A 19,543-nucleotide genomic window follows, 5' to 3' on the forward strand; every position below is an offset into this window, starting at 1 on the left:
CCTCTGCCACGGAGCCAGAGCCCAGCTCGGAAGGCAGTGCCATGGAGCCAGAGCCCAGCTCGGAAGGCAGTGCCACGGAGCCAGAGCCCAGCTCGGAAGGCAGTGCCACGGAGCCAGAGCCCAGCTCGGAAGGCAGCTGTGTGTGGGTGTTGCTACGGAACCTCTCAGCACCACCTTTATGCTCACATGGAGGCTCTCAAGTCAAGGCTTCCTAAGCCAGCTGTCACGCACCCCTCCTCTGCTCTCCCCACCTGAGATGTGCTGAAGGAAAGAAGCCGGGGTGGGGGGTGGGCTTTACCTGTTCACACGGCTCTTCCGGACCCAGTTGGGCTCCCGGTGTTACTCCTTCCAGTTTCTCCACAGCAACTCCAGCACCACTGTCAGGTGAAGTAGAATATTACATAGGCAGGACCCAAGCAGCTCGGACCCCAGAGCAGCTTCATGAACGCAACTTCCTACACCAACAGCAGTTGCCACCCCAGAACTTTAACAGCCAAATGTTCTCTTACCAACCCGGGCCTCATGACACCAGGAGACCTCATCTCCTTTTGTGATGAGGAAGGAATTGAAAGATTAATAATTTGGCCCAAGCCAGGCAGTGGTGGTGCATGCCTTTAATCCCAGCACTTGGGAGGCAGAGGCAGGCTGATTTCTGAGTTCAAGGCCAGCCTGGTCTACAGAGCAAGTTCCAGGACAGCCAGGGCTACACAGAGAAGCCCCGTCTCGAAACAAACAAACAAACAAACAAACAAAAAGAGCAAAACAAAACAAAAATAATAATTTGGCCCCAAATTCAGCACCATGAACAGGTTTATGTTACTACAGAACTCTTTCCAACTATTCAAAAGGAAATTCCTGTAAGTGAGACAAATCAGAGGAGACTACATGGATTCTTACCTCTCTGTGTCTGCAACTCTGCGCTTCTTATCCTGGACAGAGGAAGGAAGAAAAGACAATGTTGGTTTGAAAAGCAGACCAACAACAAACACAAGTTAAACAAGTGGGGAGAGGCAGGCGTGTGAGCCCACACCTGCAACTCGGTTTTCAAGCAGCTGAGGCAGGAGGACTACCGTAAGATCGTGCCCACCCCGAGTTACAGTTTCAGGGCAGCCTGGATTACACAGGGACATCCTGTCTCAAAGAGGGGCAGGGTGTGTGGAGAGATGGCTCAGTCATGAGAGTGCATGTTGCTCTTCTAGAGTGGCAGACTTCAGTTCCCAGTACCCATCTCACATGGCTCACAACTCCCTCTAACTCTGGCTCCAGGTACTAGGCATCCCTGGCTTCTTGGGCACCTGCACACATGTGCACAAACCCACACACAAAACCCAAAATACACATAGAAATCCCAACCAGCTGGTGATGGTGGTCCACACTTGCCATCCTAGTACTTGGGAGGTGAAGATGGGAAGAGTTCAAGCCCAGGCTCAACTACATGCCGAGTTCAAACCCAGCCTGGGCTACATAGTAGTGTCAATATATTTATATGTATCAAACACTGGGGCCCAGAATGAGTCAATGGTACAGTGCTTACCTAGGATGAATGAGGCCCTAGGTTTGATCCCAACATTGGAAAAAATAAACTTAAGTAGAACTGCCTCCTAATGCCGTCACAGCATCAGCTGTCCCAGCACTCAGCCTGCTGGGCTACCATTTTCAAACCCACCAGGGTCCACCACCATGTAACACACTCCATCAACAGGTTGCCCTTCCCCCTCCTCTAGCCACATACTCTGAAGGAGATAGACCACCTTGGCTCACTCTGCCAGCAAATAAATCAAAGTGTGCAGAGTCGACAGGGCTGGCCCACCTGGTCTCTTTCCTCTGCAACAGATTCATCCGAGTTTCTCTCTTCAGACTCTTCCTTGGGCTTCCGTTTAGTGGGGCTGTCACACAGTGAGGAGACTGTTAGTTCCGAGACCCCCCCCAGCTGTCCGGCGGTCTTCAATGACTTCCCTTCTCTCACAAAAGAACCTCTTAAAGATCCAGGTATCTTCCCTGCCAGGAGGGGCCGGCCCATCTACCCAGGACTGAAGGGCTTTAGTAATTCCTTGTATTGTTTGAGTGTATATGTACACGAGCTTTGGGAGACCAGGGGAGTTAGGCCCCCTAGAGCTGGGGTTACAGGCAGTTGTGAGCACAGTGCTCATACCCATGTATTTGTTTTTAAACAAAAAAAAGTTTAGATTTAACTTCCTATGCACGAGTGCTTTGCCTGTACGTGAGTGTGGCTATGCACCACATTGTATAGTGCCTGTGGAAGTCAGAGAATGTTGGGTCCCCTCGAACTGGAGGTACCAGTGGCTGTGAGGCACCATGGGTGCTGGGCCCTGAACCCAGGTCCTCTGCAAGAGGAGCAGGCGCTCTTAAGAACTGAGCCACCTGAGCCGGGTGTGGTGGCGCACACCTTTAATCCCAGCACTCGGGAGGCAGAGGCAGGCAGATTTCCGAGTTCGAGGCCAGCCTGTTCTACAGAGTACAGCCAGGGCTACACAGAGAAACCCTGTCTCGAAAAACCAAAAAAAAAAAAACCCCACCAAAAAAAAAAAAAAGAACTGAGCCACCTGGAACTGAGTGAAGCTGCCTTGTTTTTTGTTGTTTTGTTTGTTTTTGAGACAAGGTCTCTCTGTGTAGCCCTGGCTGTCCTGGAACTCTTGTAGACCAGGTTAACCTTGAACTCCAGAGATCCACCTGCCTCTGCCTTTTTTTTTTGTTTTGTTTTGTTTTTCGACACAGGGTTTCTCTGCTGCCTCTACCTCTTAAGTGCTGGGAGCAGAGGTATGCACCACCACTGCCCATCCCTTTATTTTTTGAGACAGTTGTCTCTCACTGATCCTGAACTCACTGGCTTGGCTACACTACCTAGCCAGCCAGGGCACAGGATCTGCCTGTGTCCACCCCATGCTAAGATTGCAAACAAGCGCTGGCATTCCTGGCTTTTAACATGTGTTGGGATCTGAACACAGGTTCTTGTGCTTGCAAATCGAGCAAACCCTTTGCCTACCAGGTCATTCAACTCCCTGTTTCCAGCTTTACAGTTTGTGGATGCTTTGTTTTGCATGTGTATCTATGAACTGTGTGCCTGGTACCTACACAGGTCAGAAGAGGACATCAGATCCCCGAGTTATAGGTGGTTGTGAACCACCATGTCGGTTCTGGAAATTAAAACCAGATCTTCTTTAAAAGAGCTACCCAGCTTCATACTTTGAGGCCGACTCAAAGAACAGTTATCTCTGTCAAAAATCTGTTCTCTTTGTAAGAAGCTATTGCTGTCTAGATCCACTTCTTTTGAGTCTTGCAAAGTGGCAGGAAAGGCTCTAATGTTTCAGAGAAACATTGTGTCCTGGAGAGCTGGCTCAGTGATGAAGGGCGCCCAGTGCTCTTGAAGACCTGAGTTCTACCTAGGCTATGGCTGGCTGGATGGGCGATCACATTGCACAAATGCATACACATGCCATATACACTATATGTATGCATATATCCACGTATGCATATATCCACGTATGCATATATCCACGTATGCATATATCCACGTATGCGTGCATATATGTATGCGTGCATGTATAAGAACAGATGTGTGCAGCTGGAGAGATGGCTTGGTGCTTAAGAGCTCCTCTGGCAGAGAACCTGGGCTCAGGACCCAGCACTAGTAACTCCAGTTCCAGGGGATCCAATACCCTGATTTCCACAGGCACTGTACAATGTGGTGCACACACATATGCAAGCAAAACACCCATACGCATGAAAGTAATTCTTTTTTAAAAAAACCCACAATATATGTTTTGCCTTAAGTTTATGCTGCTATGAAGTTGGCTGGTATAACTTTAAGGAGCAAGGCTCCACTACAAAAGTAGCTCATAAAGGCATGAAAGCAGCATATGTCTGATTTTTCTACTACCCGGTGACCAGTATGAGGGTTCTTTGTTTTGTTCAAGCTTCGTGTGTGTATAGGTGTTTCGCCTGCGTGTGTGTCTGTGCACCACATGCATGCAGTACCCAAGGAGGCTGGAAGAGGGCAGCAGATCGCCAGGACTAGAGTTACAGATGGTCGTTAACTACCATGTGCAGGGAGAGAATCAAACCTGGGTCCTCTAAAGTGCAGCCAGTGCTCTTAACTGCCGAGACATCTCTCTGACTCAGCATAAGGGTTCTTGGACTGTGTTCTATAGCTTTGTGTATGTATGGTTTAAGGTTTCTCACAAGGTGAAAAATGAACAAAAACCTACAAAATGAATGTCTATGCGAGGCCACCGTGTGGTTCAGTGGGGAATCCTCTGCCTAGAATCCCCCAGGGGGAGGGTAGAAGCATGGCCCAGTGGGAAAGCCCCTGCCTAAAACCCCTGATGAGGTGGTAGAGGCCCTAACATAAACCAGACCCTGGGTTCTAGCCTCAGTACTAAAACAAAGGCAAGAAATAAAACAAAACTTAGGAATTATGGAAGGCAGGGACATCCACTCAGACTCATTTTCTTCCCAAGGTTACTAGGCCCCACGAGCGCCAGCCAGCCACTCATTACTACTAACCCCTTCGTGAAGTGAGCCGTGATGGTGGTCTGCCTGGTGGTTCTCCTTGTAGCCACGGAACTAGATGAAGTTTCAACTGCTTAAAAACAAGAGAAAGTGACATGGCATACTTCAAGAACAAGTGACTGCAGGCGGCAGGCACTGCAAGAATGCACATTTCTTGGCTCTCAGCTGGACTATAAACTGCATAGCAGTTTACACAGGTCAGCAGGCAGCCCCTTAGAACTGCCATTGCTTAGTATCCAGCAATAGGAACATACAGCCCAGAATCCAAGAACGGTTTACAGTGACCACATACCATGTCTACACCATCATAAACCTCAAAACCCTAAACTGAAACCTCGCGTAGGGACCATCTGTGGGAGTCTAAGCGAGGCAGAAGTGCACAGAAACTAAGCCAGACGCCAGTACAGCTCCGTGACAGAGCACCTGTACACCCTTGCTCCACCTCCATCACCAGTGCTCCTCCCTCCCCTGAAAGAGATAGCCAGGGCTCTGCCTGGCAGATAGATGTGCCCTTCCCTAGCATACCCAGGTCCTGGGTTATACCACTAGTACTCCAGAGGCAGGGGCAGACAGACATGCAGCTGAGTGTCACCATGGGCTTAGTGTTCCCGAGGCCTTAGGCTTCCTTCTTAGCACCAGAAACAAACAACTAGAATACATGTGGTACATGCCATGGTTCAAGTGGCCTGTCTCTTCAAATGAACCACAGCCTCCAAAATGAAAACAAGCCAACTGAGACCTGTGACACAGCACAGGCCTGTCATAACCAGCACTTGGGGGGGGGGAGAGCAGGGGGGCAGGCTGAGCTATACTGACAGGTGCCTTCCTAAAAACAGCCAGAAAACCCAAAACAACCAAGAAACCACAGTCCCATGTCCTTACAAAGGGCGTCACTGTCCGACTTGCTTCTCCTGGGTCCCCGAGGCTTGGGCCTGGATCTTGGGGATTTGTTCGAGTCTGCCATTTTTGCTCTCCAGGTCGGCCGGCTCCCGTTGGCCGGACAACCGTTGGCTTTTGGAGTGAGAGAGAGTGTTCCGTTCTTCAAGGACAAATCCTTATTTAAGAGGGACTTGACTTTAGCCAGGTAGCCTTCCTACAACAGGAAAGGATAACTTAGTAGGACGACACCACAGTAGGACACGCAGCGGCCTCTGCCTCTGGTCACAGACCTGCAAGCAGGCAGCTTTCTGGAAACTGGGAAAAAGAACAGACTTACCTCAGACAATTCCTCTTTATGTAATTTGGTTTCCAAGTCACACAACTGGCTCTTTATTTCTGTTTGCAGGAATTCATGCAGTAAGTTTAATTTCTCCTTCACACACTCCTGTAGGAAGAACAGAGCTGAGGAACCCCAAACTTACAAGCTAGCAATTAACAAACTAATACAGAAAGAACTAAGATGCCTACCTGCCGCGAAAGGGCAGTCCTGGCTCTGCTAAAAACTAAATACAGGTCAGGCACGCATGGTGTAGGATGCCCGAGATCTCAACACTCAGGAAGCTTAGACAAAGAGGGTTGCTGTAAATTTAAAGCCAGTCTGAACTACCTACTAAGTTCCAGGTCAGCCCAAGCTATGGATCAAAACCCTACCTCAAAAAACAACGAAAACAAAACAAAACAAACAACAACAACAAAAAAAACCCAACCAACCCCAGAGGCCTCGGGCGACAGCTCGGACACTCGGACACGTGCTGTGTAAGCATGAAGCCGATGGTTCAGACGCCCAGGTCTAGCATAAAAGCTTGGCAGACAAAGTAGCCAGCCTACAATCTCAGCACTTGGGCAGACAGGATTCCCAGACCAAGCTGACGCTTTTGACTAGCTGAACCCATAGTCTCAGACTCAGTGGGTCTCTCTACCTTAGTAGATAAAGTGCACAGTGACCGATACCCAATGTCAACCCCTGGCCTCTACACCAACCCAACTGCATATAGGTTACTCACATACACACGAACACACGCAAAAGCACACAAAGTACAGACAAGTATGTGAAGGAAGAGCAGTTACCTTCTCTGTTAAGCCATCTCTTTCCAAGTCTTTGAGCCTGGTAAAGAAAATAAGCAACTTCATTTACCTCTGAGAATCAATCTAAAACAAAAAATTGGGGGTGGGGCGGGTGTGGCATGGCATTAGCCTCCTGCTGAGGCAGGAGGATCACTCAAGCCTGTAACTTTGCAGTCAACTTGGGTAACACAGTGAGAATTGTATCCTCAAAAAGAAAAGGGAAAGAAAAAGGGGAAAGAGGAATGAACATAATGTTTGAGTGTTGGGGCAATGCAGCACCCTCTTCTGCCCTGGCCCTGGTGTCTAGCATCAACTTTTTTGGGTGTTGTATAGAGGTGAGAATCACAGCTGGGCGCCGAGGTCTTCATCGCCTACTCCTCCTGCATCCACCTCCCAAGCGCTAATACTACAATCATGCCCCACCACACCTCAATTTCTAGTACGTTCTGCTACGCCTTCCCACGATGTCCTTAGTAACCTGAGCGAGTGCACACATCATTCTACCAGAAAGGGGTGAGGTCAGCCCAGGAGCTCTATGAGATAGCTCCTCACAGCGTCAGACTGGCACTCAGATTATGGCCTGGGTTACACAGGGAGACCGTCCCTCAAACAACAGGGCTGGAGATAGGGCTCAGCCAGCAGAGAGCTTGCGGAGCACGCATGAGGCACTGGGTTCCAGCCCTAGCTCTTCATAAATTGGGTACTATGGTACTTCCTATAATTCCAGGATTCCGCATGGGGGGGGGGTCAGTCATCCTTGGCTGTTCAGTGGGAGTTTGAGGCTGCTTGGGCTTTAGGAGACCCTGTCTCCAAGCAGAGGACATGGGGAGCTGTCAGTCGGGTCCTTTCCCTAACCTGGGTGACCTACAGCTGTTTTCCCTAACTGGGTCAGCTCCTAAAAGGCCTGCCACAGCATGCATGATGTCAGCATGAGTCATGGCTGCATTGTAGGACCCAGCCAGCTGATGGCTCCTCAAGGCCATGTATGGCTGGCAGCCCTCTCCTGCAGAACTGAATAAATGGGAAAGGAGGCTCAGGCCATCGGGCTTGCCCACAGCCACACACTGAGGAGCTGGAGGTGAACTGGAGAGCTGAGAACGCAGCTTAGGAGTAAGAGTTCCAGCAGCCCGGGATTCCACGCATAGCACTGCACAGGGAGGGACACTACTGTAGGCCAGGATCTCAAAGCTCAGCCTCCAGAACGTGTACCCAAGCACTGCATTCTACTGAAAAGAACTGGTCACGACTGCTGACAAGTCTCCTACCTCTCTGGTCAGGGGAGAAAGACTAGAAGGGAAAGACACAGAAGAGGCCACCTGTTACTCAGAGAGCCTGGGGGCAGTGGAGGGTGAACAGGTCTAACCAGCTAGGTGGGTGTCTGTCAGAGAGGGCACCACAGGGGCCTGGCCTGTGCATCTCTGCCCCATCTCGGCAGCTTCCAAGTCTGGCTTCTCAGGTTTCAGTAACTAGAGGGCAGATCTAGCTTTCCCTGCAGCTGCAGGACCAGGGTCACCATGGTTACTCTAATTACTGTTACTGGCAGATCCTGCCCACTCCTAGACAGGGGTGCCCACCGCATGCGTGCTAGACCCCTGAGAGGGGAAGTAGGCTACAGGTTGGGTGTGGAAGCAGACAGGGACCAGCCTGGCAGTCTGCCCCGGGTCTCTGCTTAGGAAAGATGCTCTACACCATGCAGCTGGACCGTAGCTAGCTACAGTAGAGCAGGGACTCAGAATGTTTGCCGGGGCGGGGATGCGTATTTTGGGTTCCATCCCCAGCAGCACCCAGCAACCCAGGTGTGGTATCGCACACCTCTCAGCCCAGCTCTTGGGAGGGGGGGGGGAAGAGAGTGCAAGGCCCGCCTAGACTACGTAATGAGCTTAAGGCTAGCCTGGCTCCACGTAAATAACTAAAAAGAAGGTGATTTTTTTTTTTTTAAGCTCAGGCTGGAGTGTGGCAGCGCACACTGCTTAACACACACAAGGCCCTGAGTTCTATCCCAGCACCCAGATGAAAAGGAAACTCTTCCAGGAGCTCAGGCCAGCCCGGCAACAGTCATCCCTACAGTAAGTAACCCTACAATTCTTAGCCAAAGGCAAGACTCAAAGAAAGGCAGCTGCAGAAGTGGACCTTTGTAGCCAGAGGCATAAACACAGCTGCTACAACAGCCCATGTGACTGTCTTGTCCCTTTTATGCCCCACCTGAGCTCAGATGAAATCAGAAACTATGTGTTGGGCAAGAGGCCCACTACTGAGTCACACTCCCAAACCCAGTTATGCGCCCTTAAAATGGTGGTGGGACCCAGCCACTGTGATCATCGCTCAGCAGTCTCTAGATCCCGAGGTTCCTCCATGACAGACTCAGTCAGGTGTGGTAGTACAGGCCTGGATCCTAGCTCTCAGAATGGGGAGCTCACGGGCTAGCCCGGGCTACAAAAAGCAAACAAAGTCCAGTTCTCCAGTGGAGAACTCGAAACTACTTCCAACAAGCTAGTCATCTAAGGCAGATAAACTATACATAAACCTTGAAAAGGTAGGCAAACATAGCCAGGCGCAGCAGCGCTGCACACTGGAATGCCAACACTCAAAAGAGGTAGAGGCAGGAGGATAGCAAGTTCCAGACCAGCCTGGATTGTATGGCTCCATCCTATCTCAAGATAATGTAGGGTTCTGGCAGGGGCCAGTGTTTAGGCAAAGGCACCTCCCACCAAGCCTGACCAAAGGGGGTGGACCAAAGGGGGTGGGAAGGACCTCCTACTGCAGCCCTGACCCTCCACATACATGCTGTACGCGCACACAGCAGACCCAATCTCAACACATCTAAGGACGACAACAGTTAAAACTTGAGCTCTTCAGCGGGGCCACAGTGGCACGTGCCTTTAACCCCAGCACTCAGGAGGCAGAGGCAGGCAGATCTGAGCTCACTCAAGGCCAGTCTGGTCTACAGAGGAAGTTCTAGGACAATCAGGGATACCCAGAGAAACCCTGTCTCAAGAGGAAAAACAACAAAACATAAAACACTTGAGCTCTTCCCTAGAGATGGAACAAGCCCTACAGCATGAAGGGGTGACCTAGGCAGAGGGAGCCTCCCCAGCAGAGCCCCAGGGTGGAAGCTGCTTCTAAGACACCCCGAAAACAGCCATAACAGTGTTGGACAGAAAAGGTTAAGTCCAGAGAGGGGCCAGCCACTGTGGGAGATGCTCAGTAGTCATCATGTTGCAAGGCCATCAAAAGAACCACATGAGAGGAAAGACAACATCGGAGCCATACTTTTAGGGAAAATTTGTCTGACAAACATGAGCTAGAGAGATTGCAAAGGTTAAGTTATTTCAACATCCTAAACCAGAAATGCTGGTCTGAAACACAACTTGGCAGCACAACAGGGCCTGTTCTAGAGCCCTGCCTTTTCTGTCTGCTGCTGGGATGGAAGTCAGGGCCTTGAATAGGCTAAAGGCACTCTCCCACCCAGCTGCACCCGGGGCCCCTGCCTCTGACTAGGCAGATGGGGTGAGGCCGGCTGATGAATCAGATATCTTGGGTAGCAAAATGATGTCGTCCCTTCTCACAAGATGCTGTTGCTCTAACCCCAGGACTCGTGACTCTAACTTATTTGGCAACAGCGACTCTGCAGATGTGACTAAGATTCCAGCATTTTCGAATGAAAGATGGGAAGCTTATCAGGGACAATCAGCATGGGCCTAATCACTTCGCTCCATCAGCACAGAGCCTTCTAGCTGCATTGCAAAAGGTACTAAAACATGGAGGAAGGGTCAGAGACAGGGACTTGGCCTAAGAGGCTGGCTCTAAAGTGGAGGTGGTGGCAACAAAGACCCAGGGGTAGGAGTCATCCTGTCACATGGTTTCAGAAGCTGGAGACTACTCGGTTTGGCCTTAGCCACACAGGGTGGGCGGCACACACCCGCAACCCAACACTCAAGAGGCCGAGGCAGGAACATCACGAGGCTCGGGTCATCCTCCGTTACATAACAAGTCTCAAGCCACGATGAAGAGGGATGGGAGATGACTCAGCAAGGGCCCAAGTGAGGATCCTGGGCCCACGTAAAAGCTGCAAACGGAGAAATCTATCCTAGGCTCGATAGCTAGCCAGCCTGACCAAAGAAGAGCGCTAGGTTCACCGACAAGATGTTTAAAAAAAAGATTATTTATGTATACAGCATGCATGTCTGCAGGCCAGAAGAGAGCACCAGATCTCATTAGAGATGGTTATAAGCCACCATGTGGTTGCTGGAAATTGAACTTGGGACCTCTGGAAGAGAAGGCAGTTCTCTTAACCGCTGAGCCATCTCTCCAGCACATGTGAGAAAGATCTCAAAAAAATAAAATGGAGATAATTTTGGAAGACAACCAACAGTGACCTCTGGCCTGGCAACACATGCACACGCACACACTAAATATACTAATAAATGTACTAAGTGGGGGGGGAGGGTGAGATGGTTCAGTCATTAAGAGTTTACTGTACAAGTCCTGAAACTTAAATTTGATCCCCAAAATCCACACAAAGATGAAAGTGTGTCAATGCCAACAATCTGACCTCTGACCTTCACACATACCACTGGTACCCCCCTCCCAGTGTAGTAACTACAATTTTTTAATAAAAAATAAGTTAGGATAGCCCTCAGATGTCTATATGCCTGTTGAGGAGCACAGCTGCACTCATACACAGGCATACCTATGCAGATGTAATAACACACCCGGCACAGACTCAAGGCTGCAGGAGGGAAGCCAAGTTCAAGATCACCCGGTCACCTGGAAGTATACAACTAGACCCTGCCTTGAAATTACAAAAAAGAAATGAGGGCCAAGCACGGTGGCACATGCCTTGTTCCCAGCACTTGGGAGGCAGAGGCAAGTAGCAGGTGAGCCGAGTTCAAGGCCAGCCTGGTCTACATTCTCAGCCAGGGCTGCGCATAGAAACCCTGCCATGAAAAACAAAAACAGCAAGAAACTAGAAGTCAGCTCCCCAGGAGGACACACTCCCTGCACGTTTCCAGAAGGGATCCAGCCCAGGAGCATCTCGGTTTCCTCTCTACCCATCCCACTCCTCAATTCCTGACCTACAGAACGATAGCAAGACAACAGTAGTGTCTGTCCCAGAGTGTGGCTCAGAGGCACAGCACCTACCTGGCATGTCTGAGAGCCCCAGCACCACAGCCACACGGAGAAGATAGACGGAAAGTCACCTCAACCTCCAAGAAAGATCTACAAGCTAACCCAGGCTTGGCAGCTCATGCCGGCAACCCCAGCAGCACGCAGAGGGCTGAGGCAGCAGGTCGGAGCGTTAAAAGCTAGCCTGGGCTACAAAGACCCAGTTTAAAAACAGAAGAGTGACTTGAGACCTGGCACACAAAACACCTAGGCAAACTGCAGAAAGAACAAGCCTAGATCGTTCTACAAGCAAGCTTGAAATAAAATCCAACAACCTACCACAAGCATACCTGAATATATTGTAGACGCTCCCTGCTCGCTGCTGAGATGGCCCAGGAGACCTAACCTACTACCGTGAGTTCAGCTGGCCTACAGAACCCCGAGGAGCAGTCAGTCCCAGCCCCATTTTTCAGATAGCACACTGAGTGGTAAAATAGCTGCCCTGAGTTCTAACCCCAGTAACCCCCCAGAATGGATGGGAGTCCTGGAGAGACGGCTTGGTGGCTATCAGCACGCATGGCTCTGCACCTGGGACAGGCAGCTTACAGCAGCCCTCTCCCCATGTAACTCCAGCTCCAAGGGATCCGCCCCCTTCCTGTGGTCTCTATGGGCACATGCATGCACATGACACACACACAGATTAAAAAGAAAAAAAAAAAAATGAGGGGCTGGCGAGATGGCTCAATGGGTAAGAGCACTGACTGCTCTTCCAAAGGTCCTGAGTTCAAATCCCAGCAACCACATGGTGGCTCACAACCACCCACAATGAGATCTGGTGCCCTCTTCTGGTGTGTCTGAAGACAGCTACAGTGTACTTACATATAATAAATAAATCTTTAAATAAATCTTTAAATAAATAAATGGACATGGACAGGGCACCAAGATTAAGATGACAACCACACAGCAGTAAGGGACAGCATAGGATCTGCAGCTGAGAGAGGTAACCCCCACCCGAGAGCTAACACACACACACACATACACACAGGCCTGGGATCAACTTTAGCACAGCAAAAATAAAGTTGAAGTCACAGAACTCGCCCCGCTTCCTAATGAGTTAAGCCAGGCTGTATTATCCTTCTGCGGAGTGATCCTAAATGCATAGAAGGGAGAGTGTCAGCAACTGCCTAGCACAGCTGAGGCTCCACAGAAACCAATGTGCCTGCGAGCACGGATGCCAGCGCCTCAAGTGGAGGCAGGAGGATGGGGAGTTCATGTCCTCTTAAGCTACACAGGAAACGTGAGGCCAGCCCTGGCTACCCAACTGTCTGAAAACCTCCATCAGAAAAGGACTGCGGGGGTCAGTGAAGTGACTGTCACACAAGCACAAGGACAGGAGTTTGGATCTCAAAACTCAGACAGGCATGGACCTTAGAAAGGTCCCCTGAGCTTGCTGGCCAGGCGACTAACTGAATGAGCAAATGGTCTCAAAGCAAAAGTTATCAGTCCCCTCCCTACTCAGAGGCACGTGTAGGAGGTAGGCTTGTTAGCTCCAGGGGGCCAGCCTAGTTTACATTATCAGATTCTAGAACAGCTGGGGTTCTATAGTGAAACCTTGTCTCAAACAAAACCCAAAAAGCAAGTGAGGTTGAAAGTGAAAATCCATTTCCAGGGATCCAATGCCCTCTTCTAGCCTCTGTGGGCACCAGACACACATGAGGTGCACAGATACACTCACAGCAAAGCACCTACACAAATAATCAACCCACCTCACTCCACCAGCCCCTCAGTGTAAGGTAGAAGGCAAGAAACCAATTCCAAAAAGTTCAAATGTAATTTAAAAAATAAATAAACTTTTTAAGCTGGCCATGATGGCACATGCCTCTAAGCCCAGGATATCTGAGTTCAAGGGCAACCTGGTCTACACAGAGTTCTAGGCTAGCTGAGGCTACATAGTAAGACCCTGTCTCAAAATGAAATTAAAAAAATGTTTAGAGTCAGATGAAATGGCTCCATAGACAAAGTGCCATGTCAGATGACCCGAGATCCATCTCCAGGACCCCTAAGAACTGACTCCAGAAAGATATTTTCTGACTCCATACATACACTGTACAGACACAAATAAATAAACGTAGTTAACCATGGCTTGGTGAGATGGGCACTTGTTACACATTCCTGACACCTCAGTTTGATCTCAAGTCCACACAAAGGTAGGAGAAAGTAATAAACACCACAAAGGCCTCTAACTGCCACGAAGATGTGTATGTCACTGCCACGAAGATGTGTATATGTCACTGTGGTACACACACACAGAAAATTAAAAAGCTGTCCCTTAACACCACCTTCGTGTATGTGTATATGCACATATATGTGTATGTATGTATATCACATACACCATTTATACACAGGTTTAACAAAAAATAAGTAAAGAGCAAGCCAGGCATGTAACACGCATTACCAAGAGGCACAAGAATGGCAAGATCAAGACCAGATGAACTACACAGAAACCGTGCCTTGAGAACAAGTTTTAATTTAAAAAAAAAAAACTGAAAGAAACTAGAAACCCTGGCTAACCAAGGAATCTCAACTATGGAAAGGACGCCCCTGCTCAGGAAAAGAATCCCTCACCGTGCAAGGTGTGGATGTCTGAAATGAGGCCTTCGTTGAATCCTAACCTGTAACCCTCCTGCTCCTGTCTCCCAAAGGCTGATGTTACAGGCCGTGGCTACCACGTCTCACTAAAAAGCATGATCTGATTTTTGAAAGACACAAGGTTTACTATATTTCAAAGAAACTGTCAGCCTGGGGCTGGCGAGATAATTCAGCAGACAAGAGGAATGCTACCAAGCCTGATGATCTGAGTCCCCATGCCCAGAATCTCGTGGAAAGGCCAGTTCCTGCAAGGGGACCTGACTGCCACACAAGCAGTAGCATATACCCACATACACACTAAATTAAAATCCAAATGTTGAAAATACTATTTTATATATCCAGAGGAACTACGAACACTTCTATCTAAACAAACTGCCATTTAAATACAGAAGAGCAGCATGGACGGAAGCTGCCACAAGGCCTAACTCAGCTCCTGGACTATGCTCCCCAATGCAGGTACCTCTCAAATCTCATACTATAGATATTTTGCTAGTAAGTTTTTCTAAATTAAGGAAAGCTAAGCCAGGCACAGTGTCACATTCCTGTAATCCCAGCACTTGCGTAGATACAGAAGATCAAAGTTAGCCTGGGTTAGACAGCCAGCTGGAGGCTAGCCTGCTTGGCCTACAGGAATCCCTTCCTGGAAAGGAAAACAAAGCACACACAGGTAGACAAACCAACCAGAGGACAGGAAGGACAAGACAGAAAGGCAGGTTACAGACTGTCTAACTTAAAAAAAAAAAAAAAAAAGAAAAAAAATACTTGTATGTATTTTTGGAGGTAAATTTTGAAAGAAATCTGTTGAGGTGTGTCACAAAGGCTTCGGATTTTTATGCCTATACAATCAAAAACAAGCATTCAAAAACCTAACCCAAACCATCATGATGGCACATGTCAGTAATCGCAGCACTGAGGAGACACAGGCAGGAAGACAGAGAATTCCATGCCAGTCTCCAAAACAAGTGAAAGGGCTGGAGGTGTAGCTCAGTGGTAGAACACATCCACAGAGCTTCAAGTCCAACCCTGGGGGCCAGCTGGGGTAGGGGTGTTCGACAAGGGGAATTCAGCCACTTCTCCCACTTTATCCCCCAAAGCTCAAACGGGAATCCGCCTGGCATCACCCCAGTAAACTAACCCCTGGGACAGGAAAAGCAGACTCATAATCAGGTTGGGGTATGTCCAGCACTAGCAGGGCACCTATGACTAATGCTCAATGACACGCGGGACAAGCTTTCAGGAATGAACTGACTGCCATGCCCTTCCAGTGTTCCCGCCAATCCTTGCACACAGCCGTCCCCATGGAGGCATGGAAGGTACTAGTGGAAGGCCCATTACCCAGGTCCCTCGTTTCCAGTGACACAACATTGGAAGCAGAAGAGCTTCCTTAATTGCTTGGTGGGGGAGGGGTTCATATGCACTGAAATGGGGGACTTTACCTGCCATCCCTCACTCCTCGAAATAAACACTGGACAATGTAAAAAGCTTCCTCGATGGCGCCAGGACAGAAAGAACTGGTTTACAGGGGCTAAAATAACAGGGCGGGGGCGAGACATCTCACTACCATTCATCTTTCCTTCTCCCTGATAAACACTTTGGATGAAGTTAAAGGTTTCCTCGATTGCTCTGGGGAATCTCGGGACACAGTTATGCCACTGCCAAAGTGGAGGGCCCATTCGGCAGCACCAGCTTTTTCCAGGCAGAGTCTCTTTGATAGCTCCAGGATCGCAGGAGCGCCTTCACGTTAGGATGAAAACAAAACAAAAACCCACGAGGCCCGGCCCGATGAGAGAGAAAAATGGCCCTAGGACTTGACAGCGGGGCTGGGAAGGAGGAACCAGGCCTCCGGGGGCCCGGCGGAGGGACCCTCGGGTGGGCGCGGCGGGATCTGCAGGGCACCGGAAGTGGAGGCTGGAGCGGGGTGGGGGCTTCTGGGTGTCCACAGGCCGGGAGAGGGGCACTTCCTGCACACCCAGGGGCCTGGCTGACCGGAGAGGGGAACCCCTGAGGGTGTCCCCAAGCTCGTTCTATTCCAGAGGTCTGATCCCCTTCCTCCCTCAAGCTCCCAGTCAATGGGCCTGCCAGCACCCCGGCCCCCACCCATTTTGGCGCCAACAGCTAGGGGCACGCGCGACAGGAAGCACAGCCCGCGCCAAACGCTGCCCCGCGCATGCGCGCCCTGGCTGTCAGCGGCCGCAGGGCCAGCCGGAGATACCCCAATAAATGCCTCGGCATCGGTCCCACCCCTCACCCCCACCCTGCGTGGCACCTACCGCCTGCGGACATGGTCGGGGAGCGAGCCTGCCGGGGAGGCAAGCGCAGGCACTCGGGCTGGAGCTGTTCGTGCTGGCATCTTGCAGGTTGCAGACGACAGGACAGCTCTGAACGAGACCCCGGCTTTTTCGCGCGCGCGGAAACCAATTGGGAGGGGGCGGCGCAAGCGGAAGCAGCGTGTACCACATAGGGCAAGAGAGTGGGGGAAGACCATGCTGTGCCCGGAGGGAGTGCGCATGCGCGCAGCCGAGGCACCCGCACCTCCTGGCTGTAGTGGGCTCGTCCGTGCGGAGACTGGCGCCACCCACCTCCCCCTTGCCTGAAGAGGTGGCTCGGCACTTGAGAGCAGGTAGTGCTGCCCTTGCCGAGGACAACCCTGCTTTGCTTGCCAGCACCCGCATCCAGCCACTCCAAGCCCCTGTAATTCCACTTCCAAGGGGTGGGGGGTCCTACGCCCTCTTCTGGCCTCTATGGGCATTGCACTCACATGCACAAACACAACTTTAAAAAAAAATCTTGTGAGTCTGGCAGAGGCTGCGGCATGCATGCGTTTGATTCCAGCACTCTGAAGGCAAAAGCGAGAGGATCTCTGGGTTGAGCCTGGTCTAAAAACAAAATCTTTTGAAAAAGGAAAAAAGCCAGGCGGTGGTGGCGCATGCCTTCAGTCCCTTGCACTGAGGAGGCAGAGGCAGGCAGATCTCAATTTGAGGCCAGCCAAGTCTATACAGCGAGTTCTAGGACAGCCAGAACTACACAGAGAAAGCACTCAAAAGTAGGCTTGTCTCACTGTTTCTAGCTTCCTCCCTGGAGAGTACTCACCCACATCCAGCCACTCCAAGTCCTGTAACTCCACTTCCAGGGGAAGGCCTCTGTGGGCACTGCTCTTAAATGCACCAACAATTTTTCGACCCAAGATAGGCTTGACTTTACTATCTATGCAGTATATAATATGGTTGATCTTGAAGTTCAGATCCTCCTGCTTCTCTCTGGTCTTGAGTGATAGATTTATGGGTATGCCCCACCCACCGTAACCACCATCTTCACCGTTAAGATGAAATGTGTGGTTCTGCAGTGTCTAACTATATGTCCATAATTGCACAACAGATTTCTGAAGCTTTCATCTTCGGAAGGAGAAACTGTAGGCATTGCTCTATCCCCCTTCCCTTCTGCTCATCTTTTGTTACCATTTTGGTAAGAAATGCATGAACCCTTTAACAAAAGGCCTCACGTCTAGCCCTATCTTCACCCCCTTGTTCTCTAAAACGACGGTGAGCACACCATCTGGACTCCTCAGTGGCTTCATCTGTCAATCAGAGCTAAAATCACCTCCTTAAAAAGGTAATTCAGATCCCAGCACTCGGGAGGCAGAAGCAGGTGGATTTCTGAGTTTGAGGCCAGCCTGGTCTACAGACCGAGTTCCAGGACAGCCAGGGCTACACAGAGAAACCCTGTCTCGAAAAACCAAAAAAAAAAAAAAGTAATTCAGAAGAGAATTGGGCCAATAGACCAATGAAGTAGTATAGTGGAAAGACCAGGAACCGCTTCTGCCATCTGTGCTGGATAAAGAAAAGCAGATCACAGAGAAATGATACTGTTCTATTTACCTTCCACATGGTATGGAAGGACTTAGAGTATACAGTTCGGGGGGGGGGGTATAGGGGACATTCAGGATAGCATTTGAAATGTAAATGAAGAAAATATCTAATAAAATAATTAAAATAAAAATATATACAGTTCAACAGCAGAGGCTTTGGGAGTCATCCCTAGCGCCAGAAAAATAAATGAAGAATGACCAAGGACCAGAAAGACAGCCTGAGCGAACTGAGCCGGAAGGTGTCTTCCACTGACCATGTGTGCACATTGACATCACATACCCACGCAGACATACACAAATGTGAAATCGTTAAAGAACTTTTCCCACAAAGTTAACTTTAAAAATCCTGAGACACTGGGGCTGGAGAGATGGTTCAGTGGTTAAGAGCACTGACTGCTCTTCCAGAGGTCCTGAGTTCAATTCCCAGCAACCATATGGTGAGATTCGGGACCTTGTCTAAAGGGGAGAGAACAAGAGAGAAGAAGAGAAGAAAGAAAAGGAAAAGGAAGGAAGGAAAAAGAAAGAAAAGGAAGGTATCAATCCTGTCTAAGCTACAACATGACAAACCTTAGGGACTGAGCTCAGTAACAATGACAACAAATTTATGATGCCACATCCACACATTTAACAGTGAAGATGGTAGATACGGTGGGGCATACCCATAGATCCAATACTCAAGACCAAGGCAGGAGGATCTGAACTTCAAGATCAACCATGGCTAGGCTACATATTAAGATCAGGGCTATCTTGGGCTATATGAGACGCCTGTCAGAAAAAAATTATGATAGCCAGTATGTGCTGGTATATGCCTGCTAGTGGTAGTAAAGAGAGTTAATTGAATCAGGATTTCAAGACCAGACTCCACAAGTCCATAGCCCATCTCAAAACATACTCTTTTAACATTCTCTTGTTTTATTTTGATTTTGTAAACCAGGGAGAGAACTCCATGAGTAAGAGCACTCATGGGACATGCATGAGGATCGGCGCTCAAATCCCAGCATCCACATAAAAAGCCAAGTCTAACCAAGCATACGTCTGTAAGCCCAGTACTGTGGAGGCAGAGACCGATCACTAAGGCTTGCTGGTCTCTAGCCTCTCACTCCAGTTTGAGTGAGATTGTGTCTCAAAGCAGTAAAAACAGCAGGTCACAGGCATCCCTAATATTTAGGACACTTGTCATCCTCCTCTAGCCTCCAGCAATATCCTAACACCAAGCACTCATGAAGAAGGGCTGGGCTGTAGCTCAGCCACAAAGCATGCGCCCTAGATGCAACCTCCAGTATTGCAGACAGGAGGAGTCCCAGAAAGAGAAAGAAATAGAAAAAACTCCAGAGGAGAGACACATATAAACAGATACAAAGGGAAATAGACCCAAAGAGAGCAAGTGGT

General features: G+C 49.6%; 1 protein-coding gene across 2 annotated transcripts in view; it reads right to left on the minus strand.

Moving 5' to 3' along the window:
• Dnmt1 (DNA methyltransferase 1) overlaps positions 1-16,824 on the minus strand; it is a 46,505-nt gene extending 29,681 nt beyond the window's left edge. Inside the window, exons 1-8 of one of the 2 annotated variants that reach the window (XM_021206211.2) lie at positions 16,560-16,824; positions 6,538-6,574; positions 5,747-5,854; positions 5,413-5,623; positions 4,525-4,600; positions 1,811-1,886; positions 898-929; positions 299-377 (exon numbers count right to left, since the gene is read on the minus strand). In XM_021206211.2, the coding sequence (XP_021061870.1) occupies positions 299-377; positions 898-929; positions 1,811-1,886; positions 4,525-4,600; positions 5,413-5,623; positions 5,747-5,854; positions 6,538-6,574; positions 16,560-16,798 (858 nt within the window). In that variant the 5' untranslated portion in view covers positions 16,799-16,824. Of the gene's footprint in view, positions 1-298; positions 378-897; positions 930-1,810; positions 1,887-4,524; positions 4,604-5,412; positions 5,624-5,746; positions 5,855-6,537; positions 6,575-16,559 lie in introns of both variants that reach the window. The other variant, XM_021206210.2, reaches the window with a different exon arrangement.
• Positions 16,825-19,543: the final 2,719 nt, after the last annotated feature.

Source organism: Mus pahari, chromosome 10 (genome assembly GCF_900095145.1).
Source record: "Mus pahari chromosome 10, PAHARI_EIJ_v1.1, whole genome shotgun sequence".
Classification (NCBI taxonomy): domain Eukaryota; kingdom Metazoa; phylum Chordata; class Mammalia; order Rodentia; family Muridae; genus Mus; species Mus pahari.